General features: G+C 47.9%; 1 protein-coding gene across 1 annotated transcript in view; it reads left to right on the top strand.

Moving 5' to 3' along the window:
- The first annotated feature begins 9,552 nt into the window (after positions 1-9,552).
- CHST13 (carbohydrate sulfotransferase 13) overlaps positions 9,553-16,970 on the top strand; it is an 841,732-nt gene continuing 834,314 nt past the window's right edge. Inside the window, exon 1 of the mRNA XM_068253082.1 lies at positions 9,553-9,671. Coding sequence (XP_068109183.1) covers positions 9,554-9,671 — 118 coding nt within the window. The 5' untranslated portion in view covers position 9,553. The remainder of the gene's footprint in view (positions 9,672-16,970) is intronic.

Here is a 16,970-nt window from a genome sequence, read left to right as displayed (position 1 = left end):
TGCAAAGAAACGAAACGAAAATCCCTTTTTACAGGGACGGACTAACATAAACGAACATATAATCGATCTGAACAGCCATCAAGCCTACCAATGGCTCGATTAGATGGATAAAGAGAGATGGATAACATTGCATCCCTCTATAATATGTGCAGATTACACAACACTCAGCATTCAAAATGAGTCTTTCAGAGCAGTCTGTGAAGTAATGAACTCTCCTCTAGCAGAGGAAAAGTAAACAGTTCAATTACAGTTGAGATAATAAAAGTCAGATAACAGCCCTCTCCACGACTAATGCTGGGAATACACGTTTCGTTTTTGCCTTCGTTTTAGCCTTCGTTTCGATTGTGCCTTTTGTCCTTTTCGTTCCCGAAATAATCGAACGTACGGTTAATATCACCACCCACGGTTTCGTTTTTTTTTCCGATTCTGATGGTTTCGTTTTTCCAATGATCGAAGGCTGCAAAGAAACGAAACGAAAATCCCTTTTTACAGGGACGGACTAACATAAACGAACATATAATCGATCTGAACAGCCATCAAGCCTACCAATGGCTCGATTAGATGGATAAAGAGAGATAATATCAAACATGTTCGATCACTAGTCGTTCGTTTTTGGGGTCTATTAATCGAAACTATAATGAGATTATGACTATTTTCACATACGTTTTCAACACTCGATTCGTTTACTGAACGAATCGAAGGCTAAAACGAAGGCAAAAACGAAACGTGTATTCCCAGCATTAGTTAGTCGGAGAGCTTAATAGCTTTTTTGCATAGAGATAACAACTGGAGTTTCTCAACTCTTCCTGTACTGGAAACAATTAGACTGATGTATCTGATCTTAATGTTTTTTTTCTTAGCTGTACTACACATACAAATCATTATATCATAATTTTTTTTTCGCTTCAGAGTCTCTTTAAATCCTAGGTAATAGTGGCACTTTAGCATGAACTTCTAGGGCTTGATTCACAAGAGTGCTAACTGTTAGCACGGCCGTTTTCGCGCGAATTTTCGCATTGCGCGCGATCACGAATTTTCGCCCGAAACGAAAACGGTTTCGCGTGCAAACGCGAATTTTACCACAAAATCGATAGCGTTTGCGCGCAAAACCATTATCGTTTATCGCGGAAATTCGCGATCGCGCGCAATGCGAAAATTCGCGCGAAAACGGCCGTGCTAACAGTTAGCACTCTTTTGTGAATCAAGCCCCTAGAGTTGCACTACAGTTAGATACTGCAGGCTAGACATGAGTGCAGAGTGCAGGCTAGACATGATTTGTGTGGTGCTCCTCCCCCCTGCTGAATTCCTCTTCAGAGCCTGCTGGTAACAGTACAGCAGGTGTGTTGGTTACCTCAGCAGCAGCAATTCCCCTCACACACTGCACTGTCTGAGAGACTTTCCTAGCTCCTCCTATTTTACAACAGTTTTGTTTTAGAAGGAATCTGTTTTAGTGATTTCTTAGGTTGTCTGAGACAATTCTGCACAGATTTCTAAAAACCTAATATTGTGTCTCAGACACTCTTGATAAATGTCCCCCAACATCTTTGACTTTACATTTGTTGGTCTTCATTTGAGGTAAGCCTCTTTTTAAGGTTTTACAAATTTTATTTTAAACTCTTACTTTTGTATGTTTTTGCTGTCATTATAACTGAGTTTAGAGTTTAGCTTTTACGGAAAAAACAACAACTTCCACCTGAACCTTTTTTAGGTGAAGAGAAGCCAAGCTAGGCTGAAATCTTCTGCTTTAGTAACTCAGCATTTAGTTTGCTATAAAGCACAGTTAAAAGTCAGCAAGGCGCCTCTCGCATCTCCCGGGATTAGAGATTCTGTCCAGCGACTCCTAAGCACAAGATTAAAATCCTTGAGAAAAACTCACAACACGTACACAGGGCCCTCCGCCTCCCTCCCCCATGTGACAGTGCAGCGGAAATATATAAATAAACCCAACAATATAGAGGGGGGGACGGAGATACCAGAAAGTCGCCAATTTATTTTCAATTCGGAAATTCTTCAGCATGCTGGGGGATTTGCATAAATCAGAGGTACGGGGGGAACGAAGCTTAAACAAAATGCATTACGGAACAAGCCTTCTTTTTCTGCGTCTTTGCTTGATATCTGAAGCACAGCCTGTACTGAACGCCTCCTGCTGCCTGTTTTTTTTTTCTCTTAAAAAGATAGTCCACCCAAGACTTCTTTCAGTTGTGTTTGGATGCTGTTGGGTTTATTGCCAACTAGCCTCTTGCACAATTACCAAACTGATGATAAACTTTTGTTCCATGTTGCCATCCAGCCTGTGTGTTTCGTGTCACCTGTTGCCACTTGGCTAGTTCTTGTCCCTGTTGGTGTCACTGGTCACATCACACCGGTGTTCCATATATTCACAAGATTGTTTTGTGCTCTGTTCTGTTAATCAACAGACTTGGCCTGCTTCAAGCAACTTTTCCTACTTCCTGCTGTATCCAGTCTGGGTTGCCAACTAGCCGGTTTTTGCCTGGCGTGGCCGGTATTTGACGTCAAAAGCCGGTTAATTTGTACCGGCACATCTTTTACCAGTATTTCTCCTGACCCCAGAAATCACACAAGTGACCCAGTAGGAGGCGGGAATAACAAGCAGCAGTCACCATGCTTCCAAGTGTCTCTTCCCAGTCTCTCATCACCTACTGCCAGCAGTAACCTAGCATACAGGGCCCACCCCCAGGCTGTTCATCCCATAAACTATGCCAATAGCCCCACCCCCAGGATGGCATGCTTCTGGCCCCACCCCAGCTCTTCAAGCTGCACCCTGCATGCTGCTGAAGCAGGTGAGAGGAGAGGACAGCAATCTGCTTAAGGGCTCAAACCCACTAGAGCGATTTTGTGAGCGTTTAGGGAGCCATTCAAAATGCTAGCGATTTCCCTAAACACTCAGCTAATGTTAATGGTGGGCCAAATTCCACTGGAGCGATTGCGATTACCAAAATGCAAACGCAGGACATGCAGCATTTTTAGCATTAGCGCTTCTGCAATGTAAAGTATATAAACGCTGGTGTAATCCCTCGTCAAAACCTACACAGAGCGATTTTGCTAGCACTTTTACATTACTGCACACTGTACAAAAAAAACTTTAAATTAATTGAAAGGACCAATCAGAATTAAAAACGCTAATCGCTACACAATCACTGGCAAAAAGCTGACACTTTTTATAAACGCTACCAAAATCGTTCATTAAATCGCTTTCAAACCACTCATTAAAAACACTAACAATTGCAATTAGCGATAGTGTTTTGTAGTGGGTTCCAGACCTAAAAAGACTGAAGGCCCACCATCCCCACCTCTTGACAGAGGAGATAGGAGTATAGCTCTGCAGAGCAGAAGGTTGAAGAAGTAAGTTCTGCAGTACAGCATGGCCGATTTTTACCTCAAATTCCATTGCTGGTATTTATTTTGTACTGCCACGTCTTTTACCGGTATTTCTCCTGACCCCAGAAATTACACACGTGACACAGTAGGAGGCGGGGAAGACAAGCAGCAGTCACCATGCTGCCGAGTGTCTCTTCCCTACCCCTCCTCCCTTCTTGAGTGTGCCAGTAGCAACATAGAATACAGGGCCCATCCCCAGGCTTCTGTGCAGTTGACCCCACCCATCATGCCAATAGCCCCACCTCCAGAATGGCGTGCTTCTAGTCCCACCCCCAGTTCTTCCAGTTGCACTCTGCATGCTGCCAAAGTGAGCCTGTACCCAGTGTGGACAGCAGGGGGGAGGAGACAATAGCAATTTGCTTAAAAAGACTGAATTCCCCCGTATTCTATGTTGCTGTTGGCATACTCGGCAAGGGAGGAGTCGATAAGGGGCAGGCAGCATGGTGACTACTGATTGTTATTAGTGTTGGGCGAACAGTGTTCGCCACTGTTCGGGTTCTGCAGAACATCACCCTGTTCGGGTGATGTTCGAGTTCGGCCGAACACCTGGTGGTGTTCGGCCAAACTGTTCGGGGTTCGCCCGAACTGCGGAATGACTAGCCGAACAGGGCCGAACAGGGCCCCTGTTCGGCCGAACAGGGCCCTGTTTGGCCGAATACTGCCCCCCTATGGGGTCGCAGGCATAAGGGGGGAGCATGCCCCGATCGTGGGGGGGGGTCGGAAATTCCCCCCACCCCCTCCGCTAGCGCTCCCCCCTCTGCCCGCTTCCCCATACAAAAGTTTCAGGAAGTAAAACAGTACCGGTGGTACTAGTGGGTGGCTGGCAGTGGGCGGCACTGTGAAGTGAGTGACTGAGGAGGAGGAGTCCGGAGAGTGACGCGTTGAGGGAGGCCGGGCAGCGGGCGGTTCAGCAGTAGTACCGTACTACTGCTGAACCGCCCGCTGCCCGGCCTCCCTCAACGCGTCACTCTCCGGACTCCTCCTCCTCAGTCACTCACTTCACAGTGCCGCCCACTGCCAGCCACCCACTAGTACCACCGGTACTGTTTTACTTCCTGAAACTTTTGTATGGGGAAGCGGGCAGAGGGGGGAGCGCTAGCGGAGGGGGTGGGGGGAATTTCCGACCCCCCCCCCCGCGATCGGGGCATGCTCCCCCCTTATGCCTGCGACCCCATAGGGCCCCCAAAAGCGGGATGTTCGGGGAGTTCGGGGTTCGGCCCGAACATGCCGAACATCGCGGTCATGTTCGGCGAACTTTCCCGAACCCGAACATCCAGGTGTTCGCCCAACACTAATTGTTATCCCCACCTCCTACTGGGCCACTTGTGTGATTTCTGGGGTCAGGAGAAATACTGGTAAAAGACGCACTGGTACAAATTAAATACCGGCTTTTGGGGTAAAATACTGACCATTCCGGCCAAAAAAAGTCTGGGTGGCAACCCTATGACCAGGTAATGTATAATAATGCTAGATGATAATGCTTAGAAATGCCCTAAAACATTAAATAATATTAACAACAAGATATCATTACTGCCATCACCCTGCACCATAATTTACCGGCATTATTTTTAAATGTACCCACCTCAAATGGATCAATCTGAAAATGGCGCCTGCGAATAATGGCGCACGGTGTTGCCGCTAATCCATTTGTCGCTTATCGCTATTTAACGTTAAAATCGTATTGTTATTTAGCATTAAACCCTTATTGTTATTTAGCGTTAACACACAGAACCCTCTCTGTACCTATCCCTAACCCCCCCTGGTGGTGCCTAACCCTAACCATCCCCCTGGTGGTGCCTAACCCTAAGACCCCCCTGGTGGTGCCAAACCCTAATCACCCCCCTGGTGGTGCCTAACCCTAACCACTCCCCTGGTGGTGCATAACCCTAACCACCAGCTGGTGGTGCCTAACCCTGAGACCCCCCTGGTGGTGCCTAATCCTAAGACCCCCCCGGCGCTATTGATAAATAACGTTACTGTGCGCAATAACGTCTACTGTTTGGCATATGAACGGCGCTATTGATAAATAACGTTAGTGTGTGCCGTTTTCTTCTTTTTTTTCCTGTGCGCCAATATTATGCAGTATTAACGATAAATAGCGATAAGCGTATATTTTTAATGCGGCGCCATTTTTATGCAGAGGTGCTGTGCGCCATTATTCACTGATCCGACCTCAAATGGTCATTCTACACTTGCCTAATCATATCTAGCTTATTTTACAACTTGTTCTTCTCAGAGAACCATGAAAATAGGCCAGGGCGACCGCCTACAACCCCCCCTGGGCTGCCGGCCGAGCTCGCTGCTCCGTAGTCGATAAAAATGAGCTGTACCCGAGGCCTGCTGTGGAGTTTTTGTTCTCTCTGAATAAGATCATGGATGCGTTTATGTCAGAGTTCACTTTACACCCAGAACCGGAGAGGTGATTACAAAAAAAAACATAAAAATAAAAAAAATCTGAGAAAATCATGCTGAACTTGAGCACATCTAAAAGCAGAAAGGTCAGGCTGATTCAAGGCCTCCCCGTCGAAGCTGCTGTTATGCAGTACTGAGTAAATTCAGTGGGGATATTATACCCTGAAAATAATGATAAGTAGAAAATATAAATCAATAGAACAGTGATGAGGGGTCAGGGGGTTACAAGCTTTGGGCTTATCTCAGGAGTGAAGTAAAAATAGTCTCTTATTTTATTTTTTTATTTACTCCTAATTCACGCCAGTAGCCTTGCTATCTATACACAGCAGCCGCAGGCACTGAGCAGGATTGGGCATTAAAGCACAACTCCCGACACTGATTATCTGATAGGACTGTGTAGGCGCTCATTAGCCCAAGTTCTTTTTATTGGATCTAAGCTCTTTGGCTGATTAATGACCTGATCTGGAGCCCCTTCACCGGTTGATCCTTGCAGGCCAGACTTCCAGAGCTGCATGCTGCTATCTTCTGAGACAATTGTCCGTGCCTATATGAGTGATTTGATGGCGGAGATGAAACGGGCAGCACGGTAGCATAGTGGTTAGTGCTCTTGCCTTGCAATGCTGTGTCCCTGGTTTGAATCCCAGCCAGGTTAACATTTGCAAGGAATTTATATGTTCTCCATGTGTCTGCATAGGTTTCCTCCCACATCCAAAAAGAATACATACAAGTTATTTGGCTTTGCCCTATATTGGCCCTAGACTATGATACATAGATAGATATAGGACTATGGTAGGGATTCAGGGTCAGATTGGGACACTTGGGTATCTGGAATCTGGATGAACATCACTGGAAACAGGCCCTTTAACCACTTGAGGACCACAGTGGTAAACCCCCCTAAACACCAGGCACATTTTGGCTAAAATGGCCACTGCAGCTTTAAGGCACAGCTGCAGGGCCGCACAACATAGAACACGAGTGATTCCCCTCCCCTTTTCCCCCCACCAACAGAGCTTTCTGTTGGTGGGGTCTAATCGCCCCCCAGTTGTTTATTTTTTTTAAATAAATATTTATGATTGCTTTTTTTTTTTTTTTTTTTTTAAACCCTTTCCTCTGCCTCCCCCAGCCAGCTTCCCTCCCTCCCTCCCCAAGCCAGCCTATCACACCGATTGGCTGTGATAGGCTTCAGCCTATCACTGCCGATCGCTCTCTTGTCCCCCAGGTGGACAGCCGTGTCACACGGCTGTCCTCAGTGCAGCGCTGCTGCTGATCGCAGCGCTGCACGGTGTAAATAGACGGCGATCTCGCCGTCTAACAGTCTCCCGAGCCTGAAGAGGGGGCGGAGAGGGGGCGGAGCTCCACCCCCCGAGCATGAGATGCGCGCGCAAATTAGTGGCCCAGGACTTGACGCCAATTGGCGTTAGGCGATCCTGGGGCTGCCACCGCGGCAACGCCCATTGGCGTGGGGCGGTCGTCAAGTAGTTAAACTGTAATTGCTTCAACTCTGCAGCACATACATATACGAATGACGGCTTACCCTGCTGCCGCTTAAATCCCCGGCGACGTAAAATACTATTCCCCTCTGAGTCGTCGCAACTCAGATGGAGATGAAATTTGAGGTTCGAACCTCGAATTACCCTTACGTGCCCAGCACAGTATAACATTACTGCTATGGCGGCGGGCAGCTGTGACACTAAGCGCTGAGCGCCATGCACCAAAACCACCTGCTTCGTCTGCAGCTTCTGCTCCGGAGACCATTATTTTAAAATAGAGTTTTGAGATGTACCAGCTTCCTTCGGCACAATCACAACAATGGTGGCATTTGTCCACTCGGGATCTGTTGAAAAGGGCTCCTAAGCGGTAACAGTAAAAAAGGGCGCAGGAGGCTAGTGGACAAATGGGGCGCCGCCATTCACTCCCATAATAAATATCGTTTACTGGGCGCCGAACGGGAAAAAAGGGCGCCCGAGAATAATAACGTTTTCCAAGGGCGCCCGAAGACTTTTAATGTTTTATAACTGCTTGTGATGATGATTTACGTTTCCTATTTCAATAAAACATTATTTTAAATGTTATCCCTTACTGTTTGTAAAACATTATTATTCACAAAATAAAGCGATCAGTACGTAACGTAAATTGTAATATATTTTATCCTTTACTGTTTCTAAAACATTATTCTACACACAATACAGTGATCACTAAGGAGGGTCTTAGGTTTAGGCACCACCAGGGGGGTCTTAGGTTTAGGCACCATCAGGGGGGTCTTAGGTTTAGGCACCACCAGGCGGGTCTTAGGTTTAGGCACCACCAGGGGGGTCTTAGGTTTAGGCACCACCAGGGGGGTCTTAGGTTTAGGCACCACCAGGGGGGTCTTAGGTTTAGGCACCACCAGGGGGGTCTTAGGTTTAGGCACCACCAGGGGGGTCTTAGGTTTAGGCACCACCAGGGGGGTCTAGGGGTTAGGGGTAGGTACAGGGAGGGTTACTTACTAATTTTTTTTTAAACGTTATTATACATTTCACTTTTTAAACGGAAGATTAACATTTTCACAATTGCCGATTTCATGAACATTATTTAATGATTTATAACTTTATAAAAACGAATATTTAAACGAAATATAGTACATTATATTTTTAAACGTTATCCATGTTTATCGTTTAAAACCCCGCGCCCTTTTTTCCCAGCGCCCCTTTTTAACGTACGCCTCCTGAGCTGCAAGGTAGTGAAAAGGGTTCCCGAGCTTTGATATAGGCTACAAGCAGGCGCCCTTTTGCAGCCCATATTTTTTTTTCGGCTACAGTAGGGCACCCCTTTGTAGCCCATATTTTTTATTTGGTTACAAGGTTTTCGGCTACAAAAGATCACCCCTTTGTAGCCCATATTTTTATTCAGCTAAAAGATTTTCAGCTACAGTAGGGCACCCTTTGTAGCCCATATTTTTTATTCGGCTACAAGGTTTTTGACTAAAAAAGGGCACCCGTTTGTAGCCCATATTTCTATTCGGCTACAAGGTTTTCGGCTACAGTTGGGCGCCCCTTTGTAGCCCATATTTTTTATTCAGCTACAAGGTTTTTTTGATTCTGCTACAAAAGGGCACCCTTTTATAGGCAAGATTTTTTTATTCGAGAGTGGAGGGAAGGTTAGGATTAGGCATCACGAGGTAGGGGGGGGGGGGCTTAAGGATAGGAACCACCTGGGGGGTCTTAGGGTTAAATTTTTTATTAAAGAAGTTCAGGTAGCATACAAAGTAAATAAATAAATAAGTAAAAGTATGCCATCACCAGTCAAACATAATTTCATAACATACATCATGACATAAGAAAAATAATACACAGTGATGCATCAAATCAAAGGATAGGCTTATTCCATATATACAACGAAGAAAAACAATGTTTGTATCAAGCTATGAACAAACAGGAAAACACTTTGCTCACAAAATAAGAATGAGATACCTGCTTATAATAAGCCATAATCAACAAAAGAACACTTCGTCTTTCAGGGGCGGCGCCAGGGGGGTGCTTGGGGGTGCTCAAGCACCCCCTAGAATTGTCCAAGCACCCCCAAAGCACCCCCTGGAGTGAACTGACTTCAGGCGTCTAAAAGACGCCAAGTCAGTTCACACAGCGGCAGCACGGAGCAGCAGGCAGGGCTACGGTAAGATGGCCGCCCGGAGCCCTGTTCTGCAGACTTCGAGTCTGCAGTGCATGGCTTCGGGCGGCCATTTTCCCGTAGCCCTGCTCTCTGCATGCAGGCAGGAAGTCTCGTCGTGACGTCGGGAAGGAAGAGGATCGTGGGCGCGCGGGCGCTGCGCGCCACAATGAGGTCGGGACAGGAGGTCGGGAAAGAAGGTCTTCTGGCTGTAGGTGAGTAAATGGGTTTTTCTTTTCTTTTCCAGGTGATGCTGATTGTGCATATTGGGGCCATATCTGCTACGGATTGTGCATATTGGGGTCATATCTGCTACGGATTGTGCATATTGGGGTCATATCTGCTACGGATTGTGCATATTGGGGTCATATCTGCTACGGATTGTGCATATTGGGGTCATTTCTGCTACCGATTGTGCATATTGGGGTCATTTCTGCTACCGATTGTGCATATTGGGGTCATTTCTGCTACCGATTGTGCATATTGGGGTCATTTCTGCTACCGATTGTGCATATTGGGGTCATTTCTGCTACCGATTGTGCATATTGGGGTCATTTCTGCTACCGATTGTGCATATTGGGGTCATTTCTGCAACCGATTGTGCATATTGGGGTCATATCTGCTACGGATTGTGCATATTGGAGTCATATCTGCTACCGATTGTGCATATTGGGGTCATATCTGCTACAGATTGTGCATATTGGGGTCATATCTGCTACCGATTGTGCATATTGGGGTCATATCTGCTACCGATTGTGCATATTGGGGTCATATCTGCTACCGATTGTGCATATTGGGGTCATATCTGCTACCGATTGTGCATATTGGGGTCATTTCTGCTACCGATTGTGCATATTGGGGTCATATCTGCTACCGATTGTGCATATTGGGGTCATATCTGCTACCGATTGTGCATATTGGGGCCATATCTGCTACCGATTGTGCATATTGGGGCCATATCTGCTACCGATTGTGCATATTGGGACCATATCTGCTACCGATTGTGCATATTGGGACCATATCTGCTACCGATTGTGCATATTGGGACCATATCTGCTACCGATTGTGCATATTGGGACCATATCTGCTACCGATTGTGCATATTGGGACCATATCTGCTACCGATTGTGCATATTGGGACCATATCTGCTACCGATTGTGCATATTGGGACCATATCTGCTACCGATTGTGCATATTGGGACCATATCTGCTACCGATTGTGCATATTGGGGCCATATCTGCTACCGATTGTGCATATTGGGACCATATCTGCTACCGATTGTGCATATTGGGGTCATATCTGCTACCGATTGTGCATATTGGGGCCATATCTGATAACGATTGTGCATATTGGGGTCATATCTGCTACCGATTGTGCATATTGGGACCATATCTGATACCGATTGTGCATATTGGGACCATATCTGCTACCGATTGTGCATATTGGGACCATATCTGATAACGATTGTGCATATTGGGGCCATATCTGATAACGATTGTGCATATTGGGGTCATTGGACGTGTTTTTTGTTAAAATCTGCTCACATTACGTGTATTTTCTTGAGAACACCTGCACAATTATGTGAATTTTCTGGGAAAAGGGTCACCAAAACTTGGGCCCTCTGTCTTTGCGTTGCACTTTTAAAGGGAACCCGAGGTGAGAATAATATTGAGGCTGCCATATTTATCTCCTTTTAAGTAATACCAGCTGCCTGGCTGCCGTGTTGGTCCTCTGCCTCTAATTCTTTCAACCATAGACCCTGAACAAGCATGCAGCAGGTCAGGGGTTTCTGACAATATTGTCAGAACTGACAAGATTAGCTGCATGCTTGTTTCTGGTGTAATTCAGTTCACTACTACAGCCAAATAGATCAGCAGGGCTGCCAGGCAACTAAAATTGTTTAAAAGGAAATAAATATGGCAGCCACCATATCACTCTCACCCTGGGTTCACTTTAAATTACAGTTAGCCCCGCCCTCATCCGGTCATGACCACGCCCATTTTTTCACCGCGGCGCGCGAAGCGCGCCGCAGGTTGTTGCCACACCCATTTTTTGCCGCGGCGCGCCAAGCAGGCCGTCAGCTCCCCCAGAAATTGCTCCAGCACCTGCATAGCACCCCCTAAAAAAAATTCCTGGAGCCGCCACTGTCGTCTTTATATCAAGGCACAATAACCATGTTGAGGAGACACCATTCACCCTCATTCACCCCGACAAGACAACCAGACAAAAAAAGAAAATCAAAACACATATAACATATACCATCACCAAAAGACAACGACAACACCCACAATACACCATCCATACCGACAAGACAAAAAAATAAAGGAAATAAAGAAAAGGAACATACACCATATACCACCACCAAAAAGTGAAAGGACAACACCAACACATACTTCATACATACTACGGGACTTTTACGCCCGAGACACCTGAATACGTAAGACTAAGGACACTACACAAGACAAGACAGAAAATAAAAACTAATACCCAAAACACGGGACAGACCTCACCTACACATAAAAAGAAGCACAAAGGGATGCTCCCCGTGTGCCTGCGGCCAATACTTCAAAAATGGCGAGAAAATCAAAAATCTAGAGTGGAAAGAGGAGAGACAGTTAAGCCCCACCCAGGAGAGATTTCCACTAAGTCAAGGAGGCTTGATGTTCTGCCAAGCCAGAACCCAAGCTCCTCTTCCCAGCTTCTCCCTCTCCAAGTACCGAATGACCCTCACCTCACCAAGAGTAGTGCTCACCACCACCTTGACGGGCAAGTCTTTTTGTCTAATGGCTAAATCACATCGTGCCAACCATAAGTGTCTCCTAACCACTAAACTTACTATATATAACGTGCACAAATCATAACCCTGGCGCTGATTGAAAGCTCCATAGGCCCACTCGGCATAACTAAGATGCACCAGAAACAGGATATTCAGAGCCCTCCCCACCTGTTTGTACACTTCTACATTAAAAGGACATGACATCAGGAAGTGGTCCATGGTCTCCTCAACAGCACACTCCTGTCGAGGGCACCACGTTCCGCCACCTCCCGACACTTCATGTTCCCTCCAACGTAGAGTTTGCCCTGGAAGGTAAGCCAGGCGATGTCCCACAATTTATTCGGAACCCGCGGTGAATTCAACAGACGCAAGCCCTCCTCCAAAATTGTGCCTGGGCAATCCCTCAAGGCTAGTGAGTCAGGAAAGTAGGAGTCCACCAACCTGGCCGACAGGACTTTCTTGTCGACCGATCTGATGTCCTCCACCGTCAATCCCCACTGCCACAATTTCTTTAAGCAAGGCAAGACATAGGCCGGAAGATAGCCATGACGTGTCCTCAGTTTTTTCACCGGGCCACCGCTTTTCCATTCTCTAAGGAAAGGCTCACACCAAGTCTGAAAAATCCCTACCCAGCCAGGCGGGTTCTCCATTAACATGCTACCAATATTGTATTTAATAAAAATTAAGAAGAAAAAAACAATCGGGTTGACCATACCTAAGCCACCCTCCCGCCTAGCTTTATAGGTAATATTCCATGGTTCAGCTTGTTTCCCCATAACATTAGGAAAAACAAGCCATTGACCCTGGTGTACAGTGATGCTGGCAAAATTGCGACATAACTGACATACAATAATATTGGTATCAGATAAGTCTTGATCAGGTCAATCCTTTCCCTAAAGGTCAAACTCCAACCTTTCCAGCGAACCACTTTCCTGTCGACATCAGCTAGTTTGCTAACCCAATTTCGCAGGCCATAATCACTTGTGCCAAATTTGATGCCAAGAATCTTAATTTCGTCTTGAGGCGTGGGAAAGGATCCGGGAAGTCCAAAGGACTCTCCATCTTTGCCCATCCAGAAAGTTTCGCACTTATCCGGATTGATCTTCGAACCAGATGCCGATGAGTACCTGGCAATCTCCTCAGCCACCACCAACGCCTCCTCTGCATCCGAGATCACCGCAGTGACATCATCAGCATACGCCACCACCTTCAGTGATGAGCTCCCAGAGATGCCCACCGGAACCCCACCAAGCGTGCCGCCCTCCAGCCTTCTCACGAAGGGGTTGATGGCAAACACGTAAAGTAGAGAACTCAGTGGACAACCCTGTCGGACCCCCGAGCCCACCTTGAAAGGCTGGCCTACCCATCCGTTGATCAGCATGAAACTTTCAGCCCCTTTATATAAAGTTCGCAACCAATCTACAAACCCCCCCTGCAAACCATATACAGTAAGTAGCCGCCATAAGTACTTGTGATTGACCCGATCAAAGGCTTTGGACTGATCCAACGTCAGCAAATACTTTCCCCAACCTTCAGCCCTACACCGTTCCAGGCCTTCCCGGACAGCTAACAATGCTGAGAGCGTGCTCCTTCCCACAACAGAGCAGTGCTGATGGCGAGAAAGTACGTCTGTCATCTGGGACAACCGCCAGAACAAAATTTTCGCCAGGATCTTTCTGTCGACGTTGAGAAGGCTGATGGGGCGCCAATTCTCAATCATCTCAGGATCACGACCCTTTGACAGCAGGATTACTGCAGATTGCCTCATGGAGGGTGGTAACTGGCCCTCAGCAAGGCAATCATTGAAAGCACCAGCCAATTGAGGGGCTAGGGTGGACACGAAAGGCTTATAAAATTCGGCCGTCAGTCCATCCGGGCCCGGAGTCTTTTTAGGCGCAAGGCCACCAATGGCTCTTGCTACTTCGTCTGTAGTAATCTCCACTGTCAAGTCTATGGCAGAAATATCAATATCCTCCAGACCTGGCGTGGAAACCAAGAAGTCCTCCATCCTCGCCTGGTCAAGTGGCTTCTCCCCAAGCAGGTCAGCGTAAAACTCTCTAGCGTTGGCTAGGATCTCCGACCTGGACTTTGCCAGAGACCCCGAGCCATCCATGAAACCGATGACCGTCTTAAGCGCCGAGCTTTGTTTGAAACTCTGGTAAGGGTCAGGCGAGTGGTATTTACCATGATCCCTTTCCAGAGCCAAAGAAGTCAGCCGGTCGTACTGCTGCTGCTTAAGGCGAAGTTTGACCTCGGAGATCTCCCCCGGATCTCCGCCCTCAGAAACGAGGACAGTCAACCTCTCCCTCAGAGCCTGGTAAGCCAGATTTCTATCAATACCTCTACGAGTAGCTAGACCCTTGAAAAATCTAACGACACGTTTTTTGACCTCCTCCCACCACTCAGACCTATTGTCAAAGCAGTCCAGGATGGAGACCTGTGCTTGAAAAAACTCCTCAAAGGATTGTCTTATCTCAGCTTCCAGCAGCAAGGTCGAATTCATTCTCCAGATACCCCGACCCCTGGGAGGAGCATCCGAAGCATTCAAGCCTACCGACAGAATAAAGTGATCTGAGAACTGCACCGCCAACAACTTAGGAGTTGAAGTGATGAGGCTCTCTGAAACAAAAAATCTATCTAACCTGGACCTACTACTACCTCTATAAAAGGTGAAACCCGTGAGACCTGGGGAGTGACGAATGTGCACATCCACCAGATCAGCCTCATTAGCTAATCTAACTAAATACTGACTATCTACACCTATCCGGACCTGGGCCCTTGCCCTGTCCATGGCCCTAGTGATGGTGTTAAAATCACCACCCAGGATCACAGGATAGGCTGAAAAAAGGTATGGCCTGATCTGCGTGAGAAGGCGCTTTCTCTCCCCCTTAAACCTGGGGTTGGCATAAATATTAATTAGCCTGAGATCCTGCCCCCTCATGCAGACGTCCAGGACCAGACACCTACCCACCTCCACCTCAATAACTCGCCGGCAAGTTACCATGTCAGCCCTAAAAAGGACTGCCACACCACTACCAGGCTCTCCCGCAAGGGACCAAAAGCTCGGACCGGACACCCAGTCCCTCTCAGCCAACCAGAGGTCAGCTGCAGAGGTGAGCCTGGTCTCCTGCAGGAAAAACACATCAGCCTCATGGGCAGCCAAAATCGAGAAAGCCAATTTTCGAGCCCTGGTCATTTTAATACTGGCAACGTTGATCGTGGTGGGGGAACTGCCATCAGAGTGATTTAAGGTTTCCCTTCATCCTTCTTTAAACATAAGACAAAAATTAAATAAACTGACAACATTTACAAAAGGAAATACATCAACACGAAATCACAATGTCTCCTCAACGGGGGCTGAACTCTCAACGACCATCTCCTCCTCCTCTGAACCAAGAGGAGACAACACGTCAAACCTGTTTGACAGGCTCAGGTCTTTGTTTTTTTGCCTTCTCTGGAAGGCATCAACCCGTTGTGCTTCCCTTTTATCCTCCAGGGGGATTTTGGACAAAGTCTTAATCCCCTTTTTTTTCTTTGTCCTAAAGCGTTGCTCTAAATACTCCTTATCCTCCTAAGAGAGATGCTCCCTTTTCCAGGGAGCGGAAGCCGCCCCAGTAGGTCCTGGAGCTGCAAAGGAATATGCAGAAGGGACGGGACAAGCCAACTTAAAGGTACTGCTGTCAGTGGACGTGGAAGGGGAGGCAGGAGTGGGAGGGGGCGGGATAACAGCAGGGGGGGCAGGGACAGTTAGGACAGGAGGGCCAGGAGGGGGAGGGGGTTCAGTAGGAGGGCCAGGAAGGGAAAGGGACTCAGCAGGAGCTGAAGGGCCAGGAGGGGGAAGGGACACAGCAGGAGCTGGAGGGCCAGGAGTGGGAGGGGACTCAGCAGGAGCTGGAGGGCCAGGAGGGGGAAGAGACACAGCAGGAGCTGGAGGGCCAGGAGGGGGAAGGGACACAGCAGGAGCTGAAGGGCCAGGAGGGGGAAGGGACACAGCAGGAGCTGGAGGGCCAGGAGGGGGAAGGGACACAACAGGAGCTGGAGGGCCAGGAGGGGGAAGGGATGTGGCAGGGGCTGAGGGGGGGGGGGGGACAGGAGAGCCACTTGACAAGGAAGCAGTGGCTGGAGGGACTCTAGTTGTTTTTTGCCTCCTAGGAAGAGGCTTAGGGGCCTGAGGCCGTGTTGCAGGAGCAGTAGCGAGGGGTCTAAGACCGCCCCCCACCCTACTCCTTGCAGGTTGAGGTCGCTGCTCCTTGGGAGGAGGGTTACCTCCGCCCTGAACAGCATCCCGAGCAGGAGCCAATGACTCAGGCCCAGACTGCCTCCCGGAGGCCATGTCAGCTGAAAGAGAGCCAGGGGAAGGGACTACAGAGGACGGATTCACACTGGACGTGGACACGTTAAGAACTGGGACAGACTCAACAGACACACTAGGATCAGGCACGGAGACCTCCTGGCTCTCTCCCATATTAGCCAACATGGCTACCTTCAGATCCGAGGGCATGGCTGCCCAGGAGATTGGGCACTCTGTGTACGGGTGCCCAAACTCGAAGCAGAAATTACATTTAATCCGCCTGCAAGACGGCGCAGAGTGCCCAAACTCCTGGCAACGACTGCACCTCAGATCCGGGCAGTTGCTGGCCAAATGTCCCCGCTTCCCACACCTATTGCAGGTCCTGGGTTGGCCCGGGTAGTACGTGATGACCTTGTCCCGCCCTATGAGGGCGGAACGGGGAATA

This window comes from Hyperolius riggenbachi, chromosome 9, assembly GCF_040937935.1.
Source record: "Hyperolius riggenbachi isolate aHypRig1 chromosome 9, aHypRig1.pri, whole genome shotgun sequence".
Classification (NCBI taxonomy): Eukaryota; Metazoa; Chordata; class Amphibia; order Anura; family Hyperoliidae; genus Hyperolius; species Hyperolius riggenbachi.
The sequence above is the reverse complement of the archived record's forward strand: the minus strand, read 5'-3'. Positions and strand labels throughout refer to the sequence as shown.